Raw genomic sequence first — 15,526 nt, forward strand, 5'->3', positions numbered from 1 at the left:
GCAAAACAGGCGATGCAGACACGGCACAAATGACAAGTTTATTTAGGACATGTACATACTGAAATATTAAAGGACGGGGTGGTCAGCTGCCTAATGCACCCCCACATCTAGTGGAGAGCATTCTAGTAAGTCACATTGCAGCCGGGGGATATCAGGGGGGCCATTGATACGTCGTGATTTAGCGTAATGGTAGCAGGAGGTACTATACACTAGGCACCATTCTAGGTAGAATGGTGCTGTTATCGTGGCAATCGATAGTGAAACTGATAGGCATACTGAATAAAGCGGATCAAATGACACTCTCTGCTGCGCGCTGCACCTCATCCTTGAAAGTGACTTTTAGAGGTACACCTTATGTCAGTGCTGCTAATACATACACCATCCCCCTTCCCCATCACTTCCACTCTGCAAACCCAGACCCAGACCCAGACCCAAACTAGATTAACAACAGTCACACCTCAGCATATCTTTTAGCTGCATCGTCGGTAGGACATGCTTCTCAAGAGTCATCATCATCCTAATAGACACAGTGCCCTCATCCTTCCATCTAAGCATATCCCTATCTAATGGTTACTGAACCACGCCGTCAGTGCCGCCAACGATGAACTACCACCCCGCATCCCAAGTCGTGGGATATCGTGATACTCCATTTCAACCTCCCCACGCGCCATCCGCGCGTCGGTGAAGGCCTCATCGGCCTCATCTTCAGACTTCTAGTATTAGCTCAGTTCTCGTAGTTCCGATATCGTCAACCCTATCAACATGGCATTCTTCAACTCCTTCTGGAGTTCTAGCATGCCCAAGCGGCTGCTCCGATACACTCTATCGAAGCTAGATTACCTTGATACCGATGCCTTGGACATGGACAACTTAGACCTTGCCATGGGGAAGAACAACGTCTTCACATTGCAAAATGTCGGGATTAAGCTTCAGGCACGTCTCGATTTCCCATATAGTAGCATTTTTAAAAGTTCTAGTATATAGAGCTAACATATCCGAATATAGAAATTAGAACAGTTGCTACAGCTTCCACCGTCGTTTGAGATACAGAAAGCTAAAGTGCTACTGCTCCGAATCACCATACCTTCTGCTATATATGCGAGTCCTATCACTGTCGAAATTGACGGCGTCGAGATAAAGCTGAGGCTTACTTCCCGAGACGATAGCCTTAAAAAGGCGCCGAAAGGTGCTGCGCATGGGAAAAAGAGCTCTGCATCATCTGAAGAAAGTGACCCCGTCCCGCATGCTATCGACTTAGCACAGTCGTTCTTAGAGACGCAGCCATCAAAAGATAAGGCAGAACTTCAAGCTGCGCTCCAAGCCGAAACTCAGGATCTTGGTGCTTCCATATTAAGTAGCGAAGATGGAAGTGATGAAGACTACTCGCTGGGAACTGGACAACCTCTTTCCCTCCCCACATTCCTCGCAGACTTCCTGCAAGGTATACTTGATCGGCTACAGGTCTCTATTAAGGGTGTCACCTTTCACCTAGACGTCGAAGTTCCACCTGAACCTAATATATCCGTTTCCGAATTAGTTACGTTCCAGCTAGCGGTCGATGAAGTGAATGTAGAGGGGGTCACAACCGCAGCAGATGAAACTATGAAGGAGGGGCAACCCAAAATTGCCTATAAGGAAGGGAAGCGATACGTGGGTTTGAATAAAATTCGAGCGAGCTTGATCTCTGAAGCGAACGTCTTCTCAACTCTGGCACGATCGCCATCAATACCCTCCTCTCTTGCAACTGATTCACCGGCGGTCACTCAGCATCAGAGTGTGTCCAACGAACCTATTCCGAAGCCGACGGTTACGTCAGATTTGCGCTCTGACGCTGACGACCTTGAACAAAGTGGGCATCGTCATCCACTGATGGATTCCGAGGATGCTTTCAATATACCGTATGACTTGAGTGGATCAAGCGATGGGCACGACGAAGAATCAGCATCTGCGCCATCAACACCGCGAGCTCTGGCGCCTCAAACCTTTCAAGAGGACGAGCCAAAGTCGATTTCTTCCATACATTCAGCTCGGTCATCTATTAATGCGCCACCAGATCATTGGTCATCTTCGGCACGCATTGTGCAGTCTGAACCAGCCCTAGAACATCGAGGAAAATGGGGCCAGGGTTCTATCGAGTCGTCAGGAAGCACTAAAGACCGGCCCCGTTATTCAGGCGAAAGTGGCGAGATAACTTCTTTAAGTGAAGACCTATCCCAATCACATCTATTCAGTCACGAGGAAGCCGAGAGCATGTATATGAGTGCCTTCTCCCAGGCCTCGTCTTCCCAAGAGGGTCAGGCTGCTCAAACTATGCCTGGCGGTTGGGATTCGGATTCCTCAAGTGCAGAAAACTCGCCAAAGCCGAAGCGCAGATTCCGATCGCCGCCTTCACATTCCCTAGAACCTACAGTCGCCGTATCTCAACAGTCTCCCACAAGCAGTCGCATCTCCCCGCCAAGTAAAGACTCATTAATAGACTCTGAGCTAGATCCTAACTCTGTAATCGACAACCTCGAGGAAGCAAAACAGTCATATGACGACCACCCAGATGCTCCAGCGGGAGAGGTCGCAACACCGAAAGGGCCAAGATTAATCAAAGAACTTGTTTCATTGAGTACCATCTCACTCTACATTCCTTCAAGTCATCAACATGTACAGGTAACATATGCTAGCGAGGAACCGGTTTCAGGGGCGACTCGACGTCACCTCGACCGATCTATTTCTCCAAATCTCCCAGGAGCTTTCTCTATCTACTCAGGCCACCAGTCAACGGCGTCGATAGCCTCGACAATTGGTGTACAGCCCCCCAAAACACCCTTAGACAAAACGTTAGAGGTGATAATATCATCCCTAGACGTGCGTTGCGACCTTTCAACTGGGTTCTTGTTGTCCAAAGTAGTATCGCGGATACTTTCGGCTTTGAAAGAGCAGCCCCCAGCTCCCGCTTCTAAGCAGAAGGGAAAATCTGAAAGTAAAAATGAGACCTCGCTCACGCCTGACATAAAAATTGTTACAGAACAGATTACTGTACATTTTCTAGAGAATCTAGCCGGAATCACAGACACCCCTGATCGATTATTTAACCCTGACCCCGCTTCATTCAGCGCCGATACTCTTCTTACTATGTCTATCGAGAACTTGAACGTGGATATTTCAGGCTCTTCGACCTCAACTAAGACCTCAGTAGATGTAGGTAAGTTCAAGTTCGGGTATGGAAACGACGATATCATCTCCTTCGATCAACGCATACAAATGCGGGCCTCCGTGAATGATGCATTTCCTCCCGCCGGTTCCGACATATCCATTAAATTTAGTCAATCCCCCACAACCACAAAATGCGAGGTTACTACCCTACCGCTTCATGTCAAGATAGACCTTCAACGGCTAGATGAGACGTTTAGTTGGTTCGGAGGCTTGAGTGGTTTCTTGAATATGAGTTCATCGATGACTTCAAGTTCTCCTCCTACTCCTCGGGTTCCCGTAAAGCCGCCACCAAAAGCTCGTGGGGTAAGGTTTGATGCGCCTATACGTCCAGACGACGTATCCGCAAGCTCCGAGAATAAAATGAACATGAGACTAGGCGGTTTCCGTTTAGATATCGTCGGAAAGGAGTGTAGCGTATCCCTAGACACGAGTGCTGTAAAGTTGGTTAGTCGAGAAGAAGGGGTCGGTATTGGTATCTCCAAGATACACGTTGCAGGCCCATACATGAGAAGTTCCATGGGCGACCCTCCTATTAATGTCGTGGTTACGAATACTCGACTCGAATATCTCATGACACCAAAAGACAATGACCTGGAAAGACTCTTGGAGCTTATTATACCATCCAAGTATAAATTCGACCAAAATGACGACGAAATCATGGTTGATACTCTACTTCGACAGAGAAGGAAAGGCGCTGTATTACGCGTCAATGTGGATGGCATTGAAGTTAATGTCAGCAAGATCCAGCAACTTGAAGTACTACCTACACTGGGTGAAGAGGTTGCGCGACTCTCTACTGTTGCTAAGTACTTACCCGAAGATGATCGGCCAGGTATACTCACTCTGGTTCTTGTCCGTAACTTAGATGTGACAGTGGATATTGATAGGAAATTCGGCTCTATACAAGCTTCCCTGAAGGACGCGGAAATTGGCCATATTACCGTCCCCTCTTTGATCGCTCTCGGGGTAGGCTCTATTTCAATCATCCGGAACCATACCGAGGAATTAGTCGGTACAACCTTATCATCTTTCGATAAAGTAGGTTATGGGCCTATCTTGACCATGAGGGTTATTGGGGATGAGATGGAGCCCGTTGTCAAGATTAGGATGCGGAATATCAATATCGAGTATCGTGTGCCAACCATTATGGATATCCTCGGGCTTGCTGAAGATACTACTCCGCAAGATTTTGAGGCAAGTCTGGCTGCTTCAGTAGCAAACTTAGGCGAACACGCACACGCAGCCATTACCGGAAAGCCACAAAACTGCTCGCCAGTTCCAAACGAGAACAAGGGTAAAGATGGAAAGCCGACAAAAGTAGACTTCGTCTTCAGAGATTGTTTACTAGGCTTAAATCCACTCGGACTGAAGTCGAAGATGACGATTGTATTGACCGATGCTCACTTTGAAATCGCCTTGTCTAATGGGGATGATGCAAAAGCTCTGGGCCATCTGAATAAGGCATCGATTCTTCTTATCGATGACGTTTCGATACTGGAATCCAAGGACTCAGCATCATCTGCTCGACGACGTAGCTCAAACACCCCCTCTCCGCAAGTAGTAGAGTTATGCCAACGGGGCTACGTGGATATTTGCTATATTTCTTCGGCAAGGATCGCGATTCAAGTCGGCGCCAACCAGAAAGATGGAAATAAATGGATCGACGTCGAATTGCGAGATGATCTTCTTGTCCTTGAAACATGCGCAGACTCTACTCAAACTCTGATTGCTCTTGCTAATGCACTTGCCCCTCCGACACCCCCTAGCAAAGAGATTAAATATAGAACAAAAGTTGTACCCGTTGAGGACCTACTCGCTTCTATATCTGCCGATGCGTTTGGTAAGGCCGAAGGCGACTATGATTTCGATAAAGACTTTGGATTAGCTCCAGAACTTGACGAAACTGATAGCGACTTTGACCTTGGAGATTCCGGCCAATCAAGTCCCCTCGCCGTCGACTCGCGTTTTTATGATGAGTCTTCAGTTGAAGCCAAGCTTTTTGAGGCAACAGGCTCCATGATCTCGGATAGGACGGGAACACAAGATACAACTGACGGTGTCCTGCTCACAAATTTCAGCAGCCTACCAGACATGATGGATGACGACGATGATCTGGTCATCCATGAGAACTATTTTGGTTCAGGATCCGTGATACAAGGTACTGCTCACCGTTGGAACTCGGCAAAAAATGCATACGACGAAGGCAACGATAAGAAGATTCAACGCAGCCCTCTATCCGTCCGTGTACGTGATGTCCATGTCATATGGAACCTCTTTGACGGCTATGATTGGAACCGTACTCGTGAAGTTATTTCAAAGGTTGTGCACAACATCGAGTCCACAGCAATCGAGCGGCAATTGCATCACGATCGCGCTCGCGCAAGCACCGATATGGAGCTAATAGAAGAAGAAACTGAGATCGGAGACTTTTTGTTTAACTCGATATACATAGGTATTCCCGCAAATCGAGACCCCCGGGAACTCACGCACGCTATCAACCAAGAGTTGAACGACGCCGCCACCGAAACCGAGTCGATTGCAACGACAGCGATGACTGCTACACCTAGCCGGCAGGGGAATGCTTATCGAAATAAAAGGAAGCTCAAACTTAACCGCAGCAAGCGACATAAGATCACCTTCGAGTTGAAGGGTATCAACTTAGATCTAGTCACGTTCCCTCCCGGTTCCGGTGAGACGCAGAGCTCAATCGATGTTCGAATCCGAGATCTTGATGTTTTCGACCTTGTGCCGACGTCGACCTGGAAGAAGTTCGCAACTTACGATCAAGATGCCGGAGAACGGGAGATGGGTACCAGCATGGTTCACCTAGAAATATTGAACGTCAAACCAGTTGCAGATTTGGCGGCATCCGAGATTGTTCTAAAGGCTACAGTTCTACCACTTCGCCTCCATGTTGACCAGGATGCTTTAGATTTCATCACACGGTTCTTCGAGTTTAAGGACGATTCTACTCCGATTCACGCCTCGCCCAGCGATATTCCCTTTGTGCAAAGAGCCGAGATAAACTCAATACCCTTGAACCTCGACTTTAAACCAAAGCGTGTCGATTATGCAGGCCTACGATCGGGTCATACGACTGAATTCATGAATTTCCTAGTCTTAGATCAATCACGGATGGTTTTAAGGCATACCATTATATACGGTGTCTTAGGGTTCGATAGGCTCGGAAAGACGCTGAACGACATCTGGATGCCTGATGTCAAAAGGAATCAGCTTCCCGGGGTGCTCGCCGGTCTTGCGCCTGTCCGTTCCCTAGTCAACGTCGGAAGCGGATTCAAAGATCTCATCGAGGTACCAATCAGGGAGTACAAAAAAGACGGCAGGATAGTCCGCAGCATCAGCAAAGGTGCTATAGCGTTTGCCAAGACAACAGGCACGGAGATAGTTAAACTCGGAGCCAAGTTGGCTGTTGGTACGCAGTACGCTCTACAAGGTGCGGAGGGTATGCTAGTCAAGCAGCCACAACCTCACCAGGTCGCGGGATGGGATGACGAAGACGCAGATGCGGAAGAACCCAAGCAGATTAGCCTCTATGCTGATCAGCCAACAGGGGTTCTCCAAGGAATGAGGGGCGCATATGCAAGTCTAAGACGCGATCTCAATATGACGAGGGACGCAATCATAGCGGTCCCCGCTGAGGTGATGGAGAGCCAAAGCGCTCAAGGAGCGGCTAAGGCCATTCTCAGACGAGCGCCAACAATTGTTTTTAGACCCCTCATCGGCTCAAGTAAGGCGATCGGACAGACTCTTATGGGAGCTACGAATGCATTGGACCCTCAGAATAGGAGAAGGATAGAGGAGGTAAGCCCACATAAGCCCACATAAGCCCACAATACCTTGTCCAATACCTAGCCGTGCGTATGTTCTCTTTTATGCTAACGAGGTTACAGAAATACAAACGATGATGGTGGTTTTCTGGTTAATTGGGAACTAGCATTGTTTTTTTCGGCGCGGAGTACGGATATATCTCGAACCCCCTTTTTACTACCTCCTTCCTTACGCGCCAATCTTGCATGGGACACGTCACGAATAATGCATGATAGACGGGCGGACAAATTGATGTTGCACCTCTACGAGATTAGGCACCTAGCTAGACTGTTGTTCAATCACTCATTGCCCGGGCTATGATTGATAGGTTCTTTGGGCGTTAGCATAACATTAGTATATTCATATTGGTAATCTATCTGCTCTGAGGATTATCTGTATGAGCTGTTAGTACTGTTGAGTATGTGGCTTAGATGTGAATACTGGGCAGTATAGATGATTTAGGTTGAGTTAATATACTACAATAACCTCTAAATATATTCTCTGCTTCAAACACTAATAAAGATCATAGTACTAAGACAATCCCGTTTCACCCAACTCTTCCATTATACGTTTATGCTTAACCTCCATCATATCCTCATACTCGTGGAATATATTCTCGATCAAGTCGTATCGCTCGTCGGAGGCGTTTTCGGGGAAAGCAGCCAGGATGTCATTCCACACCTCATAACCCTGTCCCATACTCTCGGCTCGCATATACTCAAACTCGGGCGGATAGAACCCTGCAGCGCGCCAATTAGTGATGCAGATGTTGCCGTCCGGCCGCACTTTTATCGCCCACATGTCCAGCCTGCCGTGGGTGAAGACCGGCGCATCGCCCGTGGACAGGCCCTTGCAGAACTGCTTCTTTGCGGCCGCCCGCCTCCTCATGTATCGCTTCGATTCGTAGTCGGGCTCGTAAGGATACTCCGGTATGTATTCGTCGAAACGCGCGTTCCGCACCTCGGCCGCAGTCCCGAACTGCTTGGAACGCAGCGCCGGGTCGTCGCCCACGGGGCCGTAGAAGCCGGCGTGCGGGATGCGCCGCAGCTGCGCGAGAGCGCGGCGAAGCTGCTCGGTGATGGAAGGGACTAGCGGCTTTAGGCGAGCCTCGTCGTTGCCGACGTGTTCCCTGATGGTGTGGCCCGGAACGTACTCCGTGACCATGACGAAGCTCCAGACGCCGTGGTGCTCGTGCCAGTAGGCCGCGTATACAGTCGGGATAGGGACCTTTGTATACTTGCTAACGAGGAGCATGTTTACGGCCTCGAGGGGGCCGGCGACGGGGTCTAGTCCATACCTGGCTAGGTAATGCTTGCCGACACGAACCCCTCTGAGAATATCGAGCGGGTATTGGTCTTCCCGGAGAGATTCGGGGTCGGGCAGAGGGGCGGGTAGGTGTTTCTCGGGAGCGAAATATGGCAGCTTGGGGATGTTGAGAGAAGAAGGCATTTTCGATGGAGATGATGAGATGATAGGGGATTACAAGCACGGAAGTTACGGTTGAGATGCTGATTTATATATATATAAACTGCCTACTTACTATACTCTGGTATGGATAATTACCTATATATCTAGATCAAAAATGATATATCATGACTACCTCCTAGGTAATGTATTCCAGCTAGTTACTACAAATTAAGTTGTACCGGGAACAATCCGATTGTTTTGGCCACATAATATATGGTCTCGATTATACCATATGAACAACCTATTATTATTATTCTGCCTTTGAAAAACGAGGTTATGACACGTTCTCTTTATATATATCAAATTTGAATGCATTTTGACAGGAGTAATGCATTTATTCACATAATACGATAGTGAAATTGTTAACCTCGAAAGGTAATAAAGGAATCGTCTACCTCCTATCTGTGTTTCGTCGTTTTACAAGTCTAACAAGCACCGAGTAAGTAGGTAGTTTATGGTGTAACGACAGGGAGTCATTCCCCTTTAGCAAATTGCCTCGTGTAGAACAAAGACATGCTAGCGTAACCCTTTCTAACTAGCTTCTTTTACAGTTTATGGGATGGAATATGCCTACCTAGATATCTATTCATTATATGTTGTGATTACATCGTAGATTTAGTAGCTATAATATAACATCCCACCACCACCATAGGACAACCACCATGAAATAGCACTTTACCGGATTCAATAGTATTAGATCATATTCACAGAAAATTCCAACCCCAGCACATAAACCACGCCCTAATCTAAGTCCTCAAAACCTCACCTCACCTCAAAACAGCCCACTCGCAAACCACACCCCAGCGCCCCTGTCCCGGGACCACAGCCTCCCAACTCGGTCTTCCCACGCCCACCACCGAGCCAGGACGCACCTCCAGCCCCCTTTCCAGTCCCACCAGCTTCTGGCTCCCCGCAAGCACAACCCTCGCACTTCTCGCACCCTTCTCATCATCAGCCGCACTCGGCTCGCCGTCCTCCTCCCGCGCCACATACCGTCCGGTAACTAGCGTCATACCCGCCGACCCTTGTACCCCATCCACCAAGACCCGGGCAATCCACTCCCCCTCCCCGTCGCGCTTCGCAGCAGCGCCGGCCCATACGTCGACGAACCAGTCGCGCACCGAGGCCGCCAGGCCGCCGGGTATGTACTTGGTACCCCGGCGGTGCGGCGAGAAGGTATCGGGGAGCGGGTCGCCGTAGCGGGGCCCGCCTTCCGGCGCCTCGATGGGTTTGAACCGGGGTGCTTTTTGGAAGGTGGGCTGCTGGACGGAGGTAGAGGGTCTAGGGAGGGAGGGTTCTGGAGTATCGGAATCTGATGGGTGGTGAGTGGGTGGGGAAGACGGGGGGTACTCAAGCATGATGGTGTCCTCGTTTTCGTTGTTATCATAGTCGTAGTTACCGTCATTGTCGTTATCGTCCTCATGTTGTGCGGAGTCGTGGGTATTGCTGCTGAAATTGGAGGAGGATATGGAAATGCGCCGGCGTTTGGGAGACCGGCTTGGTATATCTTCCTCTTCTTCACTGCTTTCGTCATCATGGGTGTCGCCGAATTCTCGCACTGGCGAGGACTCGGGCACAGCATCGACGTCTGTGTCTACATCTACGTCTACGTCGAGGACTTCAATGGGGTCGCGATGATTGGCGCCACCACCACCACCCGGTTGCTGCTCTTCGGGGAAAGGTGGAGAGCTATCAAAGATATCGTTGATAGGATCAGTAGTGCGCGGAGTGGGCCGAGAGTAAGTCCCGGCTCCGATCCTAGCGGAAGCGGGAGCGGGCGTGGGAATACTAGAAGACGGGCGAAGCGATGAACCCTCGCCTCCTGCTCCTTGTCCTCTAGGAGTCGAATAAAGTGAGAACCGCGGCGTGGCATGGAACTGCTGTCCACCGCTCTGGTATGCCTTAGGTGTCTCATTCCTAGGCTGCGACCTCTTCGGCACTAGGAACCGATGTGGTGTCGGGGTCGGGGTCTAGTATATGTAGGTAAGGTAGTTAGTAAATTGCTATATAACCATCTATTTGGCTCAGAACTCACTGCCGGTGGTGGTGCCATGATTAATCAGACAAATAATTAGTTGATGGACCCTCGAGACATTCTCGTGAATGCTAAACCGGCGCAGTGTAGCCCCTCTATACGAATGAGGGACCCAGGGTTTTTAGACGGTAGACTTTCCATCATCGGTAGAAATTCGTCTTAGACCTTTTGGGGTTGAATAATACATGGGATAACCGTATTCTTACACATCCTCTGGTTGAATTTTACGTGAAATCCCGAGGGTTGTTTCAACGGCAACTACTATGATAGAATCAGTGATGAGATGATAGAGTAAGGAAATGCAAGGTTACCGTAATGACGTAACGGTCAAACTTCGGTAAAGGATACTGATTATGCTTACCTAAGGTACCTAAATGTGAAGTCTCCCCCCTTTTCGTAGCTTCATGAATGGTATACTGTACATGTTAGTACAATTTTAAGAAACTTTAAACATAAAGAACAATATAGACTTAAAAACAAAGCACGAGAAGAAGGGGAATTCTCATAATTAATCATGTTAGATAGATTTCACTAGTTAGCATGACCTTCTAAGTCAATGTACGAAAACACGTACGCATTGTCAATATCGATCCGGTCGCACTCCTAACCTAACGAGCGACCCTAGACGCCAACGCCATGCAGCCTATCCCCTAAAAAACCTCCCTTATAACGCCTTGTGAATGTAAATTGCTCTCCCTACTCGAATTTTCCGCCACCAAACAATCCGCCGACGACTTTACTCCTGCCCTCAGCACCCTTCCATTTCTTCGCCTCGCGCCTCTTCTCCGCCTCTGCTACCGCAGCCCGACGCTCGTTCTCTCGCGCAAAATAGTTGATGCCAGAGCGCTTGCCCGCCGTCTTCTTCAGGAGTTTGCCGTCATCTCCTCCCGCTAGACTGGCGGCACCCGTGAGGCCGCTACTATTACTCGTCGTGCTAGTCGAGGAATTTGAGATGAGTGAGTTCGTTGTCGCCCGTCTCAGTAGTGCTGGCACTTTGAATAGACCACTGCTACCTGATGCTGATGAAGCCGCGAATGCGAGGCGTGACGAGCCCGCTCCACCATTGCTAGTTGTGGATAGGGATGAGGAATCGCGCTTGAGCTTGATGCGATCGACGACTGCGATTTCTGAGCGTCGATTCTCTTTGTTAGATGAAGACGTGGTCGGACGCTCCTCGTCCTCGCCATCAGATCCTATTTCCGTGGCGGGGATAATCGACAAGCCAGAACCGTTGGGTTCGTCAAGTAAGTCGGATAATTCCCTTCGGACATCGGTAATTGACGAGGGACGAATGCCCCCTCTAGTGCGTCTCGCGTTCGGGGGCGGGCGTGCTACGTGATCATCCGCATGTGTGCGTTTGCGATCCCCGTTCGTAGGTTGACTGTTCGGGATCGATTGCTCTGCTGCTGCTGACGCATCCTGCCCCTGGCTCTGACTTTGACTATCGCTGTCCGCGCTGTCGGGAGCTCCATCTGCAAGATTCTCACCGAAATCCCACTCGTCGTCGCTGTTCCTGTCCTCTATGCTCTTGAGGAACGCTGCGTTGCGCGGGTTTTCGGCGATCTTTCCGATGCGCTCGTCTGCAAACAGGGCCTTCTGCATCTTGGCAAACTGTCGCCGCTTCATACGACGTCGAGCCTCGCCCCCATCGTCAGAATCCGATAGGTCAAAGTCATTGTTGTCACCACCACGGCGCCGCTTGCGTAGCATACCGGTCGTGATATCTCGGAACAGCTTGTCGACCTGGGCTGCATCGGCTGCTCGTTCTCGATCACTGTAGTATCGTTAGCGTCTTTTTCTATTGCGTATTGGAAGGCATTACTCACGCAAAGAAACCAGCCAGCTTAGCAGCGTCAGCGTCGTTGCTGGTAACGTCGTCTATCATTTCCTTGACGAGCTCGTCATCCTCTTCGCTCGAGTCTTCACCGTCGGCTCCACCAAGTCCGGCATACTCATCCTCAGATTCCTCAGCTTGCTCCTCAACCATCTCATTGGCCTTGCTCTTTTTCCTGTCAAACTTCTCTTGCATGCGCTTCTTCCTCCTGGCCGCCTTTTCCATTAGTCTGAACGCACTCGCATTTGCCTTAGTATCTGTAGGTAGGGCGCTAGGGGCGGCGCTGGGACTTGCAGGAATATTTGTCGTCGACGTTAAGGTAGAAATTGAGGCTATACTTTCGCCTCTTCGTCTTAACTTGCCCCTCCTGACAAGAGGAGACTCTTGGACTTTTTCGAAGTCAGGAGTCCCACCTAATAATACGGTGTCGACCGTAGATCCTGGCGCGTCGACAAACCGCTGCTTGAGCGGAGAGAAGTCCTGGAAGCCCCCATCCTGGGTTGGCTCAATGAGCTCTGACATTTGCGTCCCGTCTATTTGCATCAAGGTATCAAAGCCGTTTGCTTGAGACTGCGAGAAGTGTAACTGGACACCTTGTGTCTGTGTTTCACGTATTTGGGTATCTATATTGTGCAACTTCTGGCTGTCGAGAACTGTATTATCCTGAGATTGGCCTGCTGTGGCAGAAAACTGAGAGTCGGGGAAGCTGTCAAGACTGGGCATGAACTTCTGAGGAGACCCGCTGGCTGGCCCGGCTTGACTATCATCCATTGTACCTGCGAATATCTGGGTAAGCCCGAGCCCTGCAGGCCCATCCGCGGGAACAGGGAGTCCGGGAATAAATGTCTTCCTAGCTGAGCGCAAGACAGACGTAGGAATCTTGGGAGAGGAGTTGATGGCTGATGGAGATTTGGCCTGACGAGTCTTGGGTCTTGGAGTTGCTTCAACGTCGTCCTCGTCATCCGAGACAACATGGGCGTGCTTCTTTGGCCGGCGGAACCTGGCAGGCGGGAGCTCAACGTCGGCTTCGTCATCAGAAGCTACATTTGCAGCGGATTTTGGCGTGCTTTCCTCCTCAGACTCGCCATCTTCCTCTGCTTCATCCTCAACTATGGGATTTGTTGTGGGCTCGTCCTCATTCTCATTATCGTCATCGTCCATCTCCTTGTCCTCTTCTTCATCTTCTTCCTCTGATCCAGACAACTCAATCTCGGCAGGATCTTCCTCCCCACTATCCTCAAAGCTATCGTCCTCACTATCATCCCAAGCTAGAGGATCATTTTCACCATTTTTCTTCTTCTCTTTGCGTGCCTTCTTCGCATCTTCACGTTCTTTCTGCATGATTTCTTCTGCCTCTTGTCGAGCTCGGGCAACAATGTCTTCGACCTGCTCTCTTTCCCGCTGGCGTTCTTCCTCAGTCTGTACGGCGATGCCTTTAGATTTGAGGAACTCGAGACGTCGCTCGCGTTCTAACTTAGCCTGTGCTCTAGCGCGCTGCTGTAAAGACATTTGGAGTTCAGCAGGGGTCATGGAAGGTTTGGTCCTGCGGCCCCTTGATATTTCCTTCGGGGGAGAAGAGAGATGAGCTAAGCGACGCAGCACATCCATGGACTTAGATTCCTGTGTTTTCTTCTCAGGAAGCTTGTCGAAAATCGCATCCATTCTTCCCTTCTTCGGCTTGGTAATTTCAAGCTCGTCATCAGAATCTATCGTGACAAGGTTTGCTTGCATTGGAGGTAACTTGACTCGGATTTGACGCTTTGGTTTACCCGCCGCGGCCCCTTTGATCTCAATGGGTTGGTCCGAGACGTCAATGGCCTTACCTTTACCCTTGTCCTTTTTAGTTTGCGCCAAAGCAACTTCTAAGCTGGGCAACTCGCCATCATCCCCGAATACATCGTCTGGATCTACGCGAGTACTCGGTGCTGTAGGTGTAGCGAGATGGGTTTCCATGACCTTCGGAGCAAGAGGTGGAGAGCTGGGTGGAGTCCCAGCATCTGCCATGTCAACATCCGTCTGTTGCGCCGAGCCGGGTGTTGTTGGTCTGCTCGAGCTTACTGGCTTGGCTTCAGTAGACACCGCCTCTGCCCTGAAGTTGAAGCGTTCGAATAAAGATGCTTTCGTGATCTTTTTCTTCGTCTTCGCTTCGTGAGCAAGTTGCATGCTTCGACTTAATCGTTGCGTTTCACGGTTCATCTCTTCCAAAGCCTTCTTGCTAGCTTTGCGAGCGGGACGGGAAACCTCCTGAGTGAGTTTGCGGCCGCCGTCATCGTCTGTGACATCAGATACGTCGTCGTCAATATCTGATTCGGTGGGCATTTGTTGGCCCATTCGCTCGGCACGCTCATTTCGCTTGCGCTCTTCTTCAGCCTCCCTGGCAAGCCTCTCTTGCCGCTTCCTAGCCACTAAGGCCAAGAAGCGTTCACTCTTCCCTAAGTTTTCTGGCAACTCATCGTCTGTGTCGGACTCGGCTCCAGTTCCAGGTTGCCGATGTGCCATTGGCGTCTCGGGGGCTGGTGTAACAAAGAGACCTGGTGAGGAGGGTATTTCGGTATTTGCTGAAGCTTCCGGAGTAGAGCTTCGAACGGGCCTAGCTTGCCGCCTACGCGGTAAAGTACTGACATCTTCATCGTCATCATCGTCTGCATTTACCGCTTTCCTATTTTCCTCATTGCTATTCGCCGAAGTAGTATGTGATAGTGTTGGTTCAATTGAGCTCCTGGGTATGGTGTTGTTTGTCGTATTTGCATCATTTGCTCTCATCCGCGCAGCGAGGCGTCCTCGGGGTCGAACGATCTCCTCTTCATCATCGCTATCTTCCTCTGCATCTGACAGGGTATGGGCTTCGGTATTCGTGATAATGTCTTTAAGAGTAGGTTTTGACAGAGCCTTCGCGTCTATCGCAAAGCTAGACTCGTCATCTGAATCCGCATCATTTACGGTGGCTAATAGGGCCTTGATCTTAGACCGAGGTGATAATTGCGGTGACGTAGGGGCAGATACGCCCTCGGCCGGCGATGGTGACCGAGTAGATGCCATTTGAAATACCAATGCTTGCCAACGAGATACAATTGATGATAAAATAATCTCAAAAAGACATTACATGAAGAATTAAGAATAAAATGGCCAGTTTAATATGTAGGTAACTTTGTGTTTGT

General features: G+C 49.7%; 4 protein-coding genes across 4 annotated transcripts; 1 reads left to right on the top strand and 3 right to left on the bottom strand.

The window, feature by feature from the left end:
* Positions 1-440: 440 nt before the first annotated feature.
* Positions 441-7,525, top strand: F5Y00DRAFT_225829 (uncharacterized protein). Its single transcript, XM_048006226.1, has 3 exons — positions 441-933; positions 1,006-7,026; positions 7,116-7,525. The coding sequence occupies exons 1-3, from the start codon at positions 763-765 to the stop codon at positions 7,128-7,130; spliced, it is 6,207 nt and encodes a 2,068-aa protein (XP_047869168.1). The 5' UTR covers positions 441-762; the 3' UTR covers positions 7,131-7,525.
* An 18-nt stretch (positions 7,526-7,543) lies between these two features.
* F5Y00DRAFT_271676 (uncharacterized protein) lies at positions 7,544-8,565 on the bottom strand. The gene has a single exon (XM_048012844.1). The coding sequence runs from the start codon at positions 8,479-8,481 to the stop codon at positions 7,564-7,566; it is 918 nt and encodes a 305-aa protein (XP_047869169.1). The 5' UTR covers positions 8,482-8,565; the 3' UTR covers positions 7,544-7,563.
* Positions 8,566-9,028: 463 nt separating this feature from the next.
* F5Y00DRAFT_135461 (uncharacterized protein) lies at positions 9,029-10,824 on the bottom strand. Its single transcript, XM_048004274.1, has 2 exons — positions 10,535-10,824; positions 9,029-10,469 (listed from the first exon to the last, which is right to left on the bottom strand). The coding sequence occupies exons 1-2, from the start codon at positions 10,550-10,552 to the stop codon at positions 9,267-9,269; spliced, it is 1,221 nt and encodes a 406-aa protein (XP_047869170.1). The 5' UTR covers positions 10,553-10,824; the 3' UTR covers positions 9,029-9,266.
* A 203-nt stretch (positions 10,825-11,027) lies between these two features.
* On the bottom strand, positions 11,028-15,515 carry F5Y00DRAFT_225835 (MRC1-like domain-containing protein). Its single transcript, XM_048006227.1, has 2 exons — positions 12,361-15,515; positions 11,028-12,308 (listed from the first exon to the last, which is right to left on the bottom strand). Exons 1-2 carry the CDS (start codon positions 15,405-15,407, stop codon positions 11,231-11,233), a joined length of 4,125 nt encoding a protein of 1,374 aa, XP_047869171.1. The 5' UTR covers positions 15,408-15,515; the 3' UTR covers positions 11,028-11,230.
* Positions 15,516-15,526: the final 11 nt, after the last annotated feature.

This window comes from Daldinia vernicosa (genome assembly GCF_022497035.1).
Source record: "Daldinia vernicosa strain CBS 139.73 unplaced genomic scaffold F5Y00scaffold_4, whole genome shotgun sequence".
In the NCBI taxonomy this organism is placed as follows: Eukaryota; Fungi; Ascomycota; class Sordariomycetes; order Xylariales; family Hypoxylaceae; genus Daldinia; species Daldinia vernicosa.